The 15,938-nt window shown below is 54.8% G+C and overlaps 1 protein-coding gene across 1 annotated transcript in view; it reads right to left on the reverse strand.

Annotated features, from left to right (window-relative positions):
- The window catches only part of C2CD2 (C2 calcium dependent domain containing 2), a 48,575-nt gene that overhangs the window by 10,793 nt on the left and 21,844 nt on the right, over positions 1-15,938 (reverse strand). The window contains exons 4-11 of the mRNA XM_047099780.1: positions 13,046-13,150; positions 11,133-11,255; positions 9,586-9,709; positions 7,790-7,895; positions 5,087-5,151; positions 3,211-3,335; positions 2,545-2,719; positions 1,472-1,585 (exon numbers count right to left, since the gene is read on the reverse strand). Of these exons, the coding sequence (XP_046955736.1) occupies positions 1,472-1,585; positions 2,545-2,719; positions 3,211-3,335; positions 5,087-5,151; positions 7,790-7,895; positions 9,586-9,709; positions 11,133-11,255; positions 13,046-13,150 (937 nt within the window). The remainder of the gene's footprint in view (positions 1-1,471; positions 1,586-2,544; positions 2,720-3,210; positions 3,336-5,086; positions 5,152-7,789; positions 7,896-9,585; positions 9,710-11,132; positions 11,256-13,045; positions 13,151-15,938) is intronic.

Consider the following 15,938-nt stretch of genomic DNA (forward strand, 5'->3'; position numbering starts at 1 on the left):
CCAACCCCACCGCCGGCCGTTGTCTGTGGGATGCTTAGCACCTGGCAGGTGCGGTACAAAGGGCTCCGTGCACATTGTCTCGTACAGCCATCCCGCAAACCCCAAGAGCCAGGTGCCTTTTTGATCCCCACTGGAGACACGGGGGACCGTCAGGGAGCCAGGGAGGCGGCAGAACCGAGAGGCTCAGCAGGTCTCGGGCGCAAAGCCGGCACGCGTAACCTGACTGAAGTGGCTCCCGTGACGCCAGAGTCAAACAACGAGGCCATTAAAGGGGCAGGAACGTGTTCACAGGAACACCTGCCACCTCGGTTTCGGCTGTGGCCCGAGGACAATTCCAGAGGAAGAAGCAAAGGGCCAATGAGGCCAAGAGCGGCCTGGCCACGGACCCACAGTGAGAAGGGAGAGGGTGACAAGAAGGGGTGGGGCGAGGATCCCCCCCCCACCCCACCCCAGGAGAGAGCTTCACTGTCCCGCCCAACACCCCACGCCAAGCCCGGAGGTTCTGAGCTGTCCTCCGAAGTCCCATCAAAGTGCCAGGGGCGCCCGAGAAAGTTACTAGGGCACCTGCGGCACAGGGAGCTGACCTCGGGGCCGGCCCCACGGCCCATGCACCAGATGGGGAGCCCACCATGGAAACGTCAGCCCAGGCTCCTTTAAAAAGGGATCCCCGTGCAGGTGAAGGTGTCCCCGCGGTCACTGGAGCACACTGCCAGGGGCAGGGAAGGGGGCGTCAGGAGCGGCCAGCACGGCAGGGACACTGCGTGCGTCTAGGAAGCTGCATTGGGGGAACCCAGCGGTTTGCAGAGAACCGCGGAAACAGGGACGGGGCTGAGGGAAAACGAAGAGCTCCCTGCCCCTGTCCCCTCCTCCCTGTCCCCTCCTTGACCTCGGCAAGATCAGACACAGGACTCAGGGAATGGGGACAGGTGCCCACCTGCCCCTTCTCTGATGGCAGGTCACACCCGAGCCAAGGGAGAAAGCCTCATCCCCAGAGTTAGATCGCGCTTTGATCTAGGGAGACGGTGAAACCCACCTCTCCAAAGATGCCGATTACCTGAAAGTGACCATAAAAATGGGAAATTTGCAGGCAGGGGTCTGGGGGAAACCACTCCTAACAAACAGCTTTTCGGGGACAGCGGGAGACAAAAACAAAGCCGCCTTTAGGCTTTCGCCCCTGCGCCCTGCTTATTTTATGGTGTTCACAGCACTGGCCCACGGGGCAACAGAAAAATAATGCTCGAAAGTTTTATAAACTGGGTTTTTACGTTTATTTTGTTAAAGCACCTGCTACAACTAAATGCCACTCCTGGTCTCTGGCTGGCTTCCCTTTCCGCTTTCTCCTAGTTTTTCTCCTTTTACTGGAAAGAGCTCCTCCCAAACTCTGAAAAGGAAATGCTGACCTCGGGGCAGATGCGAAAGGCGTGAGGGAAGAGGCCAGGAGGAAGGAAAAGGCGGTGAGCACGCCCGTTACCTGTGTCCGAAGAAGAGAACGTCTTACTGACAGGGGCGCCGTGACAGGAGACGGCTTGGACAGAGATGTCCTTCTCAATGACCTTCACCTTGACAGGTGTCTTCAGGGGAGACTCTGCCAGAGGAACATCCTGGTCATAAGAGGGCCCCCAAAGCCGTCTGAACCTACAGTTTCCGGAAAGTGAAATCACATCTCTCGCGCCAACGCCGTCCGGGCGGTTGGAAACGGCCAGGGCAAACCTTCAGATCGTTGCACGATCTCATTCTTTTTTGGGGGGGTGGGGGGGGTGGGGGGGGGTGGGGGGGCTGGGGAGGGAGACCCCAGGTTTCAGTACAATTTCAGAAATTAAGCCAGAATTTCACATTCTGTTTTGTATTCACGAACGGGGCCAGGCAACCTATTCTGGGAAGATAACACATCTGTGCGAACAGACGTACAGCCCGAATAAAAGTTAGTGACCCAAGTATACAGAAGTTGTCCCTACGGCGGAGGCTGCGGGGACCGGTACAGCACCCAGCTGGACCTAAAATGATGGCACATCAGGCCTGCGAAGAAACGGCCTCGGTGGCTCAGCCGGTTAAGCATCCGACTCTCGGTTTCGGCTCAGGCCGTGATCTCACGGTTCGTGAGTTCAAGCCCCGTGTCGGGCTCTGAGCTGACAGCATGGAGCCTGCTTTTTTTTTAATTTGTAATGTTTATTTATTCTATTTTTGAGACAAAGAGAGGGAGAGACAGAGTGCGAGCAGGGGAGGGGCAGAGAGAGAGGGAGACACGGAATCCGAAGCGGGCTCCAGGCTCCGAGCTGTTGGCACAGAGCCTGCTTGGGACTCTCTCCCCCTCTCTCTCTGCCTCTCGCCCGCTCACATGCATGCACGCTCTCTCTCTCTCTCTCTCAAAAAATAAATGGATAAACTTAAAGACAAAAAAGCTAAGCAGAAGCCCTGCCGGTTCCCGCTCCTTCTGTGCCACGAGAGTGTCTTAACCTCGCTCCCTGCGGCACCCTGCTGGCCAGGGGGCCACGGCGCCCGGGGGGCAGCGTGACTCCAGGCCGGGGGCCTACTCTTCATTCTCACCCGAGCTCAGCGGGGACGCCCTCCCCGTGTCGACCCGCGGCTTGGTTTTCACGGCAGTGACAGTAGTGACCACGGTCCCACAGGGCATCACCATGCGGTCTTTTTCCACCTTCGCAGCAGGAGCGGGCGGAGCGGTCTGCCAGGGTTTCGCTTCGCCGGGCTCTACGTAAGAGAACTGCAGAGAAAGCTGGTTACGCGCTCCATACGGCACCCGGCCCGGCGCCTGGACGGGGGCGGGGGCCTGCCTTCCTCTGCCATAACCTCTGCCTTCTTCGATGAACGTCACCTAGTCTCGGAACCGTCTGACGACTGACCCGGGGTTCCCACAATGGACAGAAGGCGGTAAGACCCACGCTCAAACCCACCCACTCGCCATGCAACGACGCAACAGAGGCTGGAGAACCCAATGCAACCAAGTGGCCCTTTCCGGGGCCGGCCCACGTGACACGGCGTCGTGGACCGCTCCCCACGTGGCAGGCGACTCGACGCGACCGTGGGCGGGACGTGGCCCGTCCGAGTCTGGAAACGCACAGCGCGCAACGGGCTCTCGGGAGAGCGTCCTGCTTCGGGCAAGAGGGAGCCTGACGGGTGAAGACGTTCCTTATCTCAAGTGAGTCTCGAGCGGCTCAAGCCGGAGCGCGGCCACGGCGGGCAATGTCGTCGTACCTCTGCGGTGACCGAACCCAGCACCGAGCTGCCGAAGGAGGGGCCGCTGGTCAGCGTAAAGCTCTGTGGCCCCGCAGGCTGCTTCTTGAATAAATCTAAGGGAATGGTCGTCACCGCCGACAGAGCTAGGGAAACAGGACACAAGTAAGGAACACCGTGGGCGTGCCTCCACGGGGTGCCACGGAAGCCACCACACCCAGGACGAGTCCCCGAGGCGTCGCTCCAGACCACCGCAGGTGGAAAAGCCTGTGCGGGAGTCGAGAGTGACAGCCCTGAGGGCCAAGGGGCCCGACCTGCAAGGCTGGGATGCAGACCCACCGATGTAGAACCAGGAAGCCGAGAGCTGGGCAGCGGCCGTCAGGAGAACATCCTCATTCTCAGGAAGGACACGCCAAGGAGAGGGGGGTGAAGGGCCTGCATGTGCGTGTGTGTGCGCGTGCAGAAACAGCGTGTGCAAAACCGAGAGCCGCCACCCAGCGCGAGCACAGGTAACAGAGGCAATGGGGCAACGTGTCAAAAGCGTGTGGATGTGAGTAAAGGTTATATGGTTGTTCTTCGTTCTGTTTTGTGTTTTTCACACGGAATTCCGTAGACCCCGCGAGGCTGGACAGGACTGAACCGCCAGCAGAGCAAACGAGCCGTGCGTCAGGGGTGGGTTCGGAGGGGCTTCTCCGCAGGCGAACACCTGCCCAGTCTGGGGTCAAACCACACGCCTGCCCTTGGCACGTCGGGAGCGCCTCACTGCCTCCCCCCAAGACAACAGAATCCGGGAAGTGGGCTCCGAATTCTTGCTCATACATAGAAGCTTAAATTGCTTTTTCCTGGGTCTTGGTAACTTTAGGAGACATCCAAACGGCCCGGGTTTGTGGCAGGAGAAGCCAGGAGAGGGTCCCCCTCTCCGAGTTTGGTAAGTCTAAGGGCATCTTTAGAAACCTGATAAATATTGATACTCCTGACTCAAGCACATGCACTCACACCGGTCCGAGCTCACTGTCGTGATTTCTACCTTTAATTGTCGCTTTCTCATCTCTAAAGCATGTGCCCAGTACAAGCAGCTGTGGCTTATTTTACAAGGAAGAGCAGGTTGAAATCCACAGAGACAGAGAGTAGAATGGCGGGGGAGGGCGCCAGGGGCTGGGGGGAGGAGGGGACAGGGAGTTGTCTCAGGGGGACAGAGTCTCGGCTTGGGAAGATGGAGAAGTTCTGGAGACGGACAGCGGTGAGGGTTGCACACAGTGGGCATGTACTTAATAGCACTGAATGTTACCCTCAGAAATGGTTAAGATGGTCATTTGCATGTCACAAGCGTTTTACCACAAGTTGAAACAAGACAAAACGGGTCAATTAAGGCTAAGAAGATTGAGAAGTGCATCTCTAAACCAAGAATTACTGAATAAAAAATTTTAGATATTTGTTTTAAAAGAGAGAGAGAGAGAAAGAAAGAAAGGTAAAAACCAGCTGAGTATATTCTCTTCCAAAATGTATGACCTTGGGGGCCCCAGGTGGCTCTGTCGGTTAAGCGTCCGACTTCGGCTCAGGTCATGATCTCACGGTTCATGGGTTCGAGCCCCGCGTCGGGCTCTGTGCTGACAGCTCGGAGCCCGGAGCCTGCTTCGGATTCTGTGTCTCCCTCTCTCTCTGCCCCTCCCCTGCTCATGCTCTGTCTCTCTCTCTCTCTCAAAAAAATAAACATTTAAAAAAATGTATGACCTTGTCAAAAACTGAAATGGACTTTCGAGCCAACATCGCCTTCGGAACTCCAGCATGCTCTGTGGGGTCTCCCGCCCGCGCCTCCCAGCTTCTCCGGGTCCCCGTCAAGGCAGCTGGACCAACCCCCCCGGAGAGCAGGGCCTCCATCTACCTGCTCGACACCCACCTCCTGATGACTGTTCTTCCTCTGAAATCTCCAAGTACAGCTCCTTCGACTTGGCATTCAACTCGCTGCAGGAAAGACAAAGAATTTTTAAACAAGCTCCATTAACTTTTTGAAACGGTGTCTTTTTTTCTGGCTGTACAAAGAGATACAAATCACCATCAGTATAAAGATTATCTGCAACCTGACTATCCCCAAACGGTTGCCGTTCATATTTGGTTGCTGGTCTCCCAGAATTCTCCGCGACTTCCTGGCTGATGACAGAAACGTTGTACACAGCCGCTCTCTGATACGGGGGCCGCTGGCCACAGATGGCCACCGAGAGCTCAAGGTAAGGCCAGGGCAAACGGAGGGCCTGAACTTAACTTTGTTTAAGTTTCACTAGTTGAAATTTCAAGAGCGACATGTAGTGAGTCGTTGCTGTATCAGAAAGTGTAGCTATATGGGCACCCGGTGGCTGAGTTGGTTGAGCATGCAACTCTTGCTTTCGGCTCAAGTCATGATCTCACGGTTCGTGGGATCGAGCCCCGAGTCGGGCTCTGTGCTGACAGTGCGGAGCCCACGTGGGATCCTCTCCCTCCGCCGCTCGCACGTGCGAGCTCTCCCTTCCTCCCCAAATAAACATGTTTTTAAAAAGTGTAGCTATGGGGGCGCCTGGGTGGCTCAGTCGGTCAAGTGTCCGACTTCTGCTCAGGTCATGATCTCGCGGTCCGTGAGTTCGAGTTCCACGTCGGGCTCTGTGCTGACAGCTCAGAGCCTGGAGCCTGTTTCAGATTCTGTGTCTCCCTCTCTCTCTGACCCTCCCCCGTTCGTGCTGTGTCTCTGTCTCAAAAATAAATAAACGTTAAAAAAAAAAAAAAAAAGTGTACTATGTAATGATCTAAAGACAAAACATAGAACATGATAGACCTCTCTCTTTCTTTTTTTTTTTCAATTAAGATACGAGACGTCTTTCCACGTCAGACACTACGGAACAACGTCATTTTTACTAGATATCCAGTGCTTCACTATGTGGCCTTTTATTTTGTCCGTTCCTTAATAACCAACCCTTAATAATTGTTGGTTGTGGTCAACGTTCCGTAATTATAAACAAGCGAGGAGAAACATCCTTATCCATACATCTTTGTAAACACTGTGCGATTATTTCCTTAGGGAAACTGTAGATCCCAGCCAAAAGGTATGTGCGTTTAAGAGATTTTCTCTCCCTCTCTCTTTTTTTTTTTAATTTATTTTTAACAGAGAGAGACAGAGCATGAGCAGGGGAGGGGCAGAGAGAGGGAGACACAGAATCCGAAGCAGGCTCCAGGCTCCGAGCCGTCAGCACAGAGCCCGACGCGGGGCTCGAACTCACGGACCGCGAGATCGTGACCTGAGCTGAAGTCGGACGCTCAACCGGCTGAGCCACCCAGGCGCCCCACCTCCCTCTCTCTTTTTTATAATACGCCTGGAGGACTTCCAGAATGGCTATTCCAATCCACACTTGCACTGGCTGTTCTCACTCCCCTACTCTCTACCACCCTGTAAGGTGAAAAAATTCTCTCTTTTGTCTACACACTTGTATTGAACTACTTGTGAGAGTGAACATCTTTTCAAAAGTTTCTAGCTACCTATCGTTCTTGCTTTCATATTTCCAGCTCATTTTTCCCCCGTTTTCCAAGGGAGCGCTCCTATTTTCATTAATGATTTATAAAAGCTCTTTGTATCATACGTGGGACGTCTGCGGTCAGTACTTTTTCCTAATGGTTCATCGTGCAAGCATCAGAAAGCAATTGACTTCTGCAGAGTTAGCCTCTTGACTGGAATATTATTTATACCGGTTTCCTGATATTCTTTCTATCCTGTATCTATTGTTATTTCTAATAGTTTTAACTGATTTTCGCAAGTAGTCTAGACATGTAGCCGTATCCCCTCCAGGTAACGACTCGTGTTGTCTCTTCCTTTCCAATCCTTGAACATTATCTCCTTTCCTCATCTCGCTGTACTACCCATACTTTTCGAACCAAAACAGTGGGTATGAGCCCAGCTGGTCTGGCTGTATCATTCTTAATGTGCCGCGGGGGTGCTGCTCGACAAGACCTTGCTTGGGTTTCCTACACCGTTTCTTAGAATTTCCCTTTGTCTGCTCCCTGCCAGCCTCTGGTATCGGCCCGAAGTTTCCTCCATCCTGCTCCAGATGGCGTGTGTATTTCTTTTTTTTTTTCTTTTTCTTTTTTTTAATTTTTTAATGTTTATTTATTTTGGAGACAGAGAGAGACAGAGCATGAACGGGGGAGGGGCAGAGAGAGAGGGAGACACAGAATCCGAAACAGGCTCCAGGCTCTGAGCTGTCAGCCCAGAGCCCGACGCGGGGCTCGAACTCACGGACCGTGAGATCGTGACCTGAGCCGAAGTCGGACGCTTAACTGACTGAGCCACCCAGGCGCCCCAAAGCGTGTGTATTTCTAAAGAAAGGGGAGCCCGACCACAGTGCTCTCTGGTCACAGCAGGACGTGGGCAAGGAGGAAACCCACGCCCAGAGCCGCCTTCAGAAAGAAATCCACATTCAACCTAAAACTACCTCGGATGTTGGATACACATTTAAGCGAAATTTATTTTTTAGTTTTAGTTTTTGGCGTGAACGTTGCTGCAAACCGACTGCCGGGTTGGGCAGTCTTGGACAGGTGTGGCTGTACAAACCCCAGCCCAAGATAGCCAGGCTGTACGCACAAGGTGAATTCTTCTTCCCAGGTGAGGTCCGTAGCGTTTTTCGCGAGGGCACTGAACTTCTGAACGGGATCATTCAGCCGAACTACACACTGTGGGTTCACGTAGCCTGTAATCGAACAAAGGGGCATTTTTATTTTTTTAACCGCATTACACGTATACACATTTTGCATATAACAGGCGGAATTAAATGCCTGAGCTCTTGGCTTACCCACTTCTGGGGGGACAGTTCTTTGTTTCCTTTGCCATTAGCAAACTCTCGAAGCACCTCATTGGAGGCTTAAGATTTTCTATCCCCAACTTGGTTATCTATTGACCTTGGACAGACCCCAAGTGCCCCTGCTCCCTGCCCTGGGCGGGAGGCGGGGGGACACTCCCCAGGGGCAACATCACTACAGAAGATGCGGCCCCCACTTTTGGACAAGACTAACTGCTTGCAGAAGGCAAGTCCTCTGGAACGACCCCCGAGTGGGGGGGGGTACCCCACAGGGAAGCCATGTCCCTACTTACAAGGGGTGCCTTTTTACACCTGACTCGGCTCAGTCAGACTCCTGTCTGGGGATCACTGATCCCCGTAACGGGACATTTCACTGGTGAACAGTTGTCGTCCCACGGCATGAAGGTGTGGACACACGGCGTAGTCAGTCATCACCGGAACGCACGGACGCTTTGCCACATACCCCACGGTGCCAGGTGTTCTATCATATTATCTTACGAATCTTCACAATCACCGTGGAGGGGAGACACGGACCCAGATGTGCACCTGCTGGCAGAAGCGAGGAACGGGGACCCCAGCCCTGGCCGACTGAGTCCAGAGAGAGATGCCCCTCGGCGGCTGAACACTGCAGCCCCAGACGGCAACATCCAAGTGCTTTTACCCGAACAATCACCTAGGACGAGCTTGGCACAGACTCTCGTTTGTTAAATGCGGGCAGTCTGTGCTTTGGGGACCGGAAGGAAGTCCCTGCAGATAAACAACCCTCAGTGTGCTCGGACAATAAAGAGGAATTCATTCCTGGTCTCAGCAAACTCGGATCACAGTGGAAAGATGTGTCCTGTCCCAGACTGCTGTGCCTGTGGGGGCTCAGCAAACGTTCGGGAGCAGCTAAAAAGAATAATCTGTTTGGGGCGTCTGGGCGGCTCAGTCAGTTAAGCGTCTTGACTCCTGATCTCAGCTCAGGTCACGATCTCACGGTTTGTGAGCTCGAGCCCCACGTCGGGCTCTGTGCTGACAGTGTGGAGCCTGCTTGGGATTCTCTCTCTCGTCCCCGCTCTCTGCCCCTTCCCTGCGTGCACTCCCTCTCTCGAAATAAGTAAACTTAAAAAAAAAAAACCAGAATGGTCTGCGATACTTTTCACTCCGATAACAGCCCCTCCCAGCAGCGAAGCGTCCCCGATGGGCCAAAGCCCTTCTGACGCTCCCTAAACTGCCCCCGTGGCACCTCGGCTTCTAGAAAAGGAGAAGGTGCCTATCGCCTATCAGTCAGGGATGCTTAACATGGGTTTACACGTTCAATAGTTCAAAAAAAAAAAAAAAAAAGCATGTGCCTTCCAGACTCAAGAGAAGGACAAGGTGACACACTACACACGACCGCATTCCTTTCTGCCCTCAGCCTTCACGTATGAAAGCCGGGACCGTTTTTTAACTGCCCCTCTTTGCCGTTATGCTTCTCAGGGGCTCTTCTGCTCAAAGGCGGGGGTCACGCCGCAGACCCAACTGGAGGGTGCCACGGCGAAACCACAAATCACCCTGCGGGGCGGTCCCTTCTGGAACCAGCGGGGCTCCCTGCGCCACCTGCCTGAAGCACCAGGATCGCGCAGCAGCGAGGCCCGGATGTTATTCACCGACAGCTTGAGTTCGTGGGCCCTTGGAGGTTTGGGAGGGCAGGATTCCTGAGGGCTGGGTGCAGTGTGCTGCAGGTTCTGTGAACAGAAGCACACAGGACAGTGACCCGCGGGGAAGAAGGGGCGGCCGCCCAACACCTCGACACCTGTCACCGGGGGCGGGGGGCGTCTTCAGGACCGTCTGCACGGGGCGCCTGACCCTGGGGTCTGCTCTGCGACGATTTTTCCCTTCTCGTGGGAAGGGAGGGTCCCAATCAACCGAAACCTCTTCCCTTGCGAGGGAGCCTTTCATGCCCAAATAAAGCAGGTGCGGGGGCGCCCGGGTGGCTCGGCCGGTTCAGCATCCGACTCACGGTTCCTGAGATCGAGCCCCACGTCAGGCTCTGGGCTGATGGCACGGAGCCTGCTTGGGATTCCGTCTCTCCTCTCTGTCCCTCCCTCACTCGTGCTCTCTCCCGCTCTCAAAAATAAATAAATAAACTTCTAAAAAAGTTTGTGAACCAGGACCCTGCTGATTGTGACCTGTAAGAAGCAGTCACAAAAGTCCTTAGAATCCAAGTCCATGAGCACTGGGGCCAGAGCAATCACAGGGCTGGGATGGGGGTAAAATATTTCAATTACATATGCATGACGGTTAATTTTATGTGTCAACTTGACGGGGCCACGGGACACGCAAGTATCTGCTCATTGTCCTGGGTGTTGCTATGAGGGTATTTTTGCACGAGGTTAACATTTCAATCAAAAGACCAGGTAAAGAAGGATGCTCTCCCTAATGTGGGTGGGCCTCGTCCAATCAGTTGAAGGCCTGAACACAACAAAGGCCGACCTTCCCTGGAAAAGAGGAGGTTCCTCCAGCCTGACTGCTTTAAGCCAGGATATCAGTTTTTTTCCTGCCTTTAGACTTGAATGGAAACATTAGTTCTTCGTGTCTGCTGGCCTTCAGACGGGAAGTGCCCCCGGGGTTCTCCTGGGTCTCCGGCTCGCTGACTCACCCTGCAGATCCTGGGACTGTCGGCCTCTGTGATCACGTGAGCCCATTCCTTACAATAAGTTTTTGTGCATGTGAACAAATGTACATTTATATAAATACACAACTGGCTCATGCAGTCACGGAGGGTATCAGATAAAGCCTCCTTGCTTCGAGGGCATGTTCTCATTGCTGATTGGGTTTCCCAGGTCCCATAGTCCTGGAAGGATGAGACCCGAGACCACAGGCTCTGAGGGGACAGCCAACACAGAAGAAGCAGAGGGTCACGGCCAATTAGGGCTGGACCGTGTGGAGAGGCCCAGACACCTGTTCCTTCCATCCCACGGGGCTTTGGAACCCTGTGCCCTGAACTCGAAGCTCGTCCCTGACACGGTCAAGATCACCAGCAAGCAGCCGTCCACTCTGGCTCTCCCACGGGGGGTGGAGGGACAAGGGGAGCGCGTGCAGATTCTCCAGGAGGGGGACCCTGGTCCCAAAGGGTCGGGAAGCTCCGCCCTCCGTGGACTGACTTACCTGAACTTCCCTCACATCCACAGGCTTGGTCCTCAGAACCACCGACGGCGAGGCAGAACCAACCAGGTGCTTCAAGATATCCTTGAGGGTTTCAGACACTGCTTTCGTCTCAGCCGCCCGCTCCTGCCGGAAGAAGACAAGCCACCCAATCATTTCATAACCGTCGCCGTGCAGCCGGACGGGCAGGTGACTGCTCTCCTCACCGCATCCCCGAGGCAAAGCCCGCTGGGTGCGGCCTGGGCTCCCGGGAGGTCAGATTAGGACAGGTGACGTCTGGGAGACGGGGTCCTCCGATCTCACAGATCATCAGGCCCCTTATTTCTAAAGACGGCAAAAGTAAAGACACGTGGGATACAGAAACGTGCTGCTATTTCTGCGTAAACCCTTTCCGACAGATATGTTTTTTCTGTCTCGCGTGACATTTTTTTTTTTTTTTTAAGTTAAAAAGTATTCAAGTAAGTGAAAAGGCCCGAGGAGAAAGACAAGCTTGTAGAGGAACAAAACTGGATGATTTGTGTTACCAGGGGTCAGCTCCATAGAGCTGTAATAATTCCCACCCAACAGAAACGTGTTCCTGCGTTCCAGAATGCACACAGCACCACTGTTCATAAAGCCCCAAACTGGAAACTCCCTAAGTATCCGTCAGTCGCTAAATAGATACGTGAACTGTGGGGCAGTCACGCGCAGGGAGTGCCACACCAGCCCTCTGGTGTCCCTTGTCACCTCTGGGGTAAATGCCCTCGCTGCGGGGCTCCAGCTACCCCCACCTGCTCAGGGGACAGGACGTTTGCAGGAAAGACCTCCCCCAGGACCACAGACCCATGGAAAACCTCTGACTTGCAGGGTTGGAGGGATCTCAGGGATCGGTCTGCAGACGGCCGGCCAGGTCCCGCTCTGGCCAACTTAGTCCCAACGTGCCCATTAGTGAACATCTACTCTCTGCTAGAGACTCTAATAAGTATCAAAACAGCAAATACCCACGTCACTCTTAGGATAAGTCAGACTCGATCCTAGGAGCTTCTAGGTACTAGCTCATTTAATCTTCGCGACCACCTTGACTATCATTGTTCCCACTCGAGCGACGAGGACACTAACGCACAGAGAAGTGAATTACCACGCGTAGGGTCACCCGGCGCATGAGCGGCAGAGCCGAGAGCCCAACCCAGGCGTTAAGGCTCCGCGGCCTGTACTTAACATGTCGTCCCTTCCCTTCAACACGTCCTCCATAACACCGATTTTCTTCAAGTGAGGTGAAATCCGCAGGACATAAAATTCACCATTTTAAAGCAGACATTCCGGTAGCTTTGGGACGCTCTGCTGTGAGCATTGGGACGCTCAGTGCTGTGCAACCACCCTCACTCTGTCACCCCTACCCTGATCTCTCGCTCCCCGCGGCCACTTCCCCTCCAACCAACTGCCCCTGCCGGCCACTGCTCTGCCTTCCACGTCTACGGTTTGCCCACTGCGACAGCTCGTAAACACGTGTTTTCGTGTCGGCTTGCCTCGCTCTGCTTGACCTTTTCGAGGTTCCTCCATGTGGCAGCAGGTGTCAGAACCTCATTCCTTGTTTGCGGCTGAAAAAATACTCCATCGTGCGGATGGACGGACCTCGTTCTGCTCACGTACTTGAGTCTTTTTTTAACCCCGCCCCCAATTTCTCGTCGCTTCACAGAGGGGGAAATGGGGTGCTCAGATGCCAGAGTTCATGCCCAGATGAGCAGCTGGGTCGGGCCGGCGTCAGATTCATCCAACGCCCTGCCGCGGCCGCCCCGTTCTCTGGGACGAGGGGAGAAGCCTGCCCAGGGAGGCGCTGGTCCGAGCCTCTGCTCCCCAGATCGGGCGCTCGCGACCTGCGAGCACGTTCACACACACCGACGCGGGGGGGCGGGGATCGTAAAAACTCACGGACTGACCTCCACCGGTGCTTTGGGCTGGACGGTGACGGCCGTTTCTGGAGTGCTGACGAAGGACCACTTGATCTGGATGTCGTCTCTCTTGTCCTTCATGTGGAGCTCCAGCTACGAAGAAACACGGTTGTTGGGGAGCTGCCCTTCCCACCAAAACCCCAAGCGCATCCGTGCGCGCGTAGGTCTGTGTGTGTGTGCACGCGTGTGCGCGAGTTCATTTACGTTCTTAGACACCCGCCTGGCCTCCCCTTGCCTTCTCAAAACGGTAAGGAAAACTCTAGCACCGCCCCCCCCCCCCGGACCTCCCTGCAGCCCGGCCCCATCCCCGCCAGTGCCTTCCTCGGCCTCAACCTGCCACTCAGGGCCCTCAGCGCTGGCGGCTGAGGGCCACATGTCCCTCAACTCTGTAGTCTATCACATGAATAATTCCCTGGGCCCTGCATTTCTCCTCGGCAGTGTCACCAAGGCGCGAAGGAGAGGGAGGAACGGAAGGAAGCCAGAGCTCAGCCCAACCCCACTCCCGTGCACCCCTCACGGGCTGTGCACCTCCTCTCTTGCCTGGGCCAACACCCACCCTCTAACCGGACTCTGAGCCCTGGCAGCCATCCGTCGAACCCGCCCCATCTGTGGCGGCAGAATACTGCCCCCCCCGTAGAGATGTCCTCGCGAAGATTCTCGTGACCCGTGACTACATGGCCTGATATGGCAAAAGGGGGCTTCGCGGGAGAGACTAGGGTAAGGGCTACCCCAGCGAGCCCCGGGGAATCAGGTGAGCCCTTAGAGACGGGAGAGGAAGGCAGGAGAGCAGGCCAGCGAGGGGCCTTCACGACGGAGGGAGGATGCCAAGAGCTCGGGAATGAGGGGGCCCGTCCAAGCTGCCAACAGCCTCTAGCTGACCTCTGGCGAGGACACAGGCTCTCGGCCCTCCGGCCCTAAGGACCCGAATCACGCCGACAGCCCAGTGAGCAAGGAAACGGGTCCCCCCAGAGCTTCCAGACCGACGGGCCTCCGGAACGGGGACGTGGGACGCTGGTGGCATGCTAAGCTAAGCCTGTGGGGACTTGCTTCAGGGCTGCGAGGCCAACGCAGGCCCCCCGATGCACTTGTAACGGCCACAACAGAGCGCCCGGAGTATCTCCCGCCTTGGTCGTTAATAACCCAGCCACCTCCAGCAGCCCCCTGTGCTCCGAAGGGGAATCCACAGAGTGGATTCAAAGTGCGTTAAGAGATCAAAGATACAACTGTGCTCCTTGTGCCTGAGCTGCACGAAATGGCACGTGAACCATCTCGGAAAACGCCATTTCCTCGCCGGAGGTGGATGGGTCTGGCAGGACTCCGTCTGTTCCGGAACAGGCGGTGAACGTCGGGTAAGCGCGTCCCAGACGTTGGAGGTGTTTTCCAGTTACACTGTCCAAAATCTCGGGGGCGAGCGAGAGGGCATTAGCCTCTGACGAGTGCGTGTTGTGACGCTCACCCCCCCTCACCTCTCAGAAAGGAAGTGTTGGCGGCTGGGGCTGGGGGCGAGCAGGGGCTGGATCTCAGAAAAAGGCCATTTAGGTAGCCAGAAAATCTGGTTTGCCCTGGGTATGCAAAACCACGTCTGTGTAGGAAAAGCATGTGGAGCAGTGTCCTCCCTTGTGGCTGGGGGCGCTGGATGACTTGGGCTCATTCCCCACTTAGGCAGCCAAGCACAAGGACAGAGGAAAGGAAACCCACGGTTGCATCAGCAGGGACCCCTAGAACAGACCCAGAAATTTACAGTGCTCACACGCTGGCCGAATGGGGCGCCCGTGGACCCCCGCTTCGCGGGAGAGACACACAGTTACTGACGCTTTGGGCACCCGGAGCTTGACCAATAAGCCTCTTATAATTACTATACATGTCTCTACGTAACTTCTATACGTATCATCATTAACATTATGCAAAATATACACCAGCACACCTCACAGACACTGCAGGTTCGGTCCAGACCACGACAGAGCAGGTGTCACGAGAAAGCAAGTGAAATGAATTTGCCTGGCTTCCCCCCCCCCGGCGCATAAAAGTTACGCCAACACTCTCAGCGTGCAACAGCGTCACGTCTAACAGGTGACGGCGTACGTGCATTGACTTAATCAAAACATACTGTATTGCTAAAAATTGGTAACCATCATCTGAGCTCTCAGTGAGCTGTAATCACTGATCACAGATCCCCGTGAGAAACAGATTAAGGACAAAGTAGGACGTGTTACAGAATCACCCAACTGTGATGGAGGAACACGCAGAGGCCACCGCAAACCTTCGGTTGGTAAACGTGGTATCTATGAAGCGCAATAAAACGAGGGAGGCCTGTACGAGTCTGTAATTATCATAATAACAAGCCTGTAATCAGAAAAACTACAGGAACACTCATCTTTTAACTTGTAAAACATACTAAGAGTTCTTTTAAAGATCTTTCTCTTTTTTTTTTAAGTTTATTTATTTATTTTTGAAAGACAGAGTGCACGCATGGGAGGGGCAGAGAGACAGAAGGGGAGAGAAGATCCCAAGCAGGCTCCGTGCGGTCAGCGCAGAGCCCTACGCGGGGTCCTAGCTCACAAAGCACAAGATCGTGACCGGAGCCGAAATCAAGGGTCGGGACACTTAACCAACTGAGCCATTTTAAAGTTGAGTTTTCCATGGGGCGCCTGGGTGGTTCAGGGGGTCAAGCGTCCGACTTCGGCTCAGGTCACGATCTCGCGGTTTGTGGGTTCGAGCCCCGCGTCGGGCTCTGTGCTGACGGCTCGGAGCCTGGAGCCTGCTTCGGATTCTGGGTCTCCCCCCTCTCTGCCCCTCCCCTGCTCACTCTCTCTCGCAAACATAAACATTAATAAACAAACAAATAAATAAAGCAGACTCTTTCCGAAAGAGTCCGGCACTG

Source organism: Lynx rufus, unplaced genomic scaffold, assembly GCF_022079265.1.
Source record: "Lynx rufus isolate CCGP_SWC_20201006 ecotype Redwood Valley unplaced genomic scaffold, mLynRuf1.p SCAF_5, whole genome shotgun sequence".
Taxonomy (NCBI): Eukaryota; Metazoa; Chordata; class Mammalia; order Carnivora; family Felidae; genus Lynx; species Lynx rufus.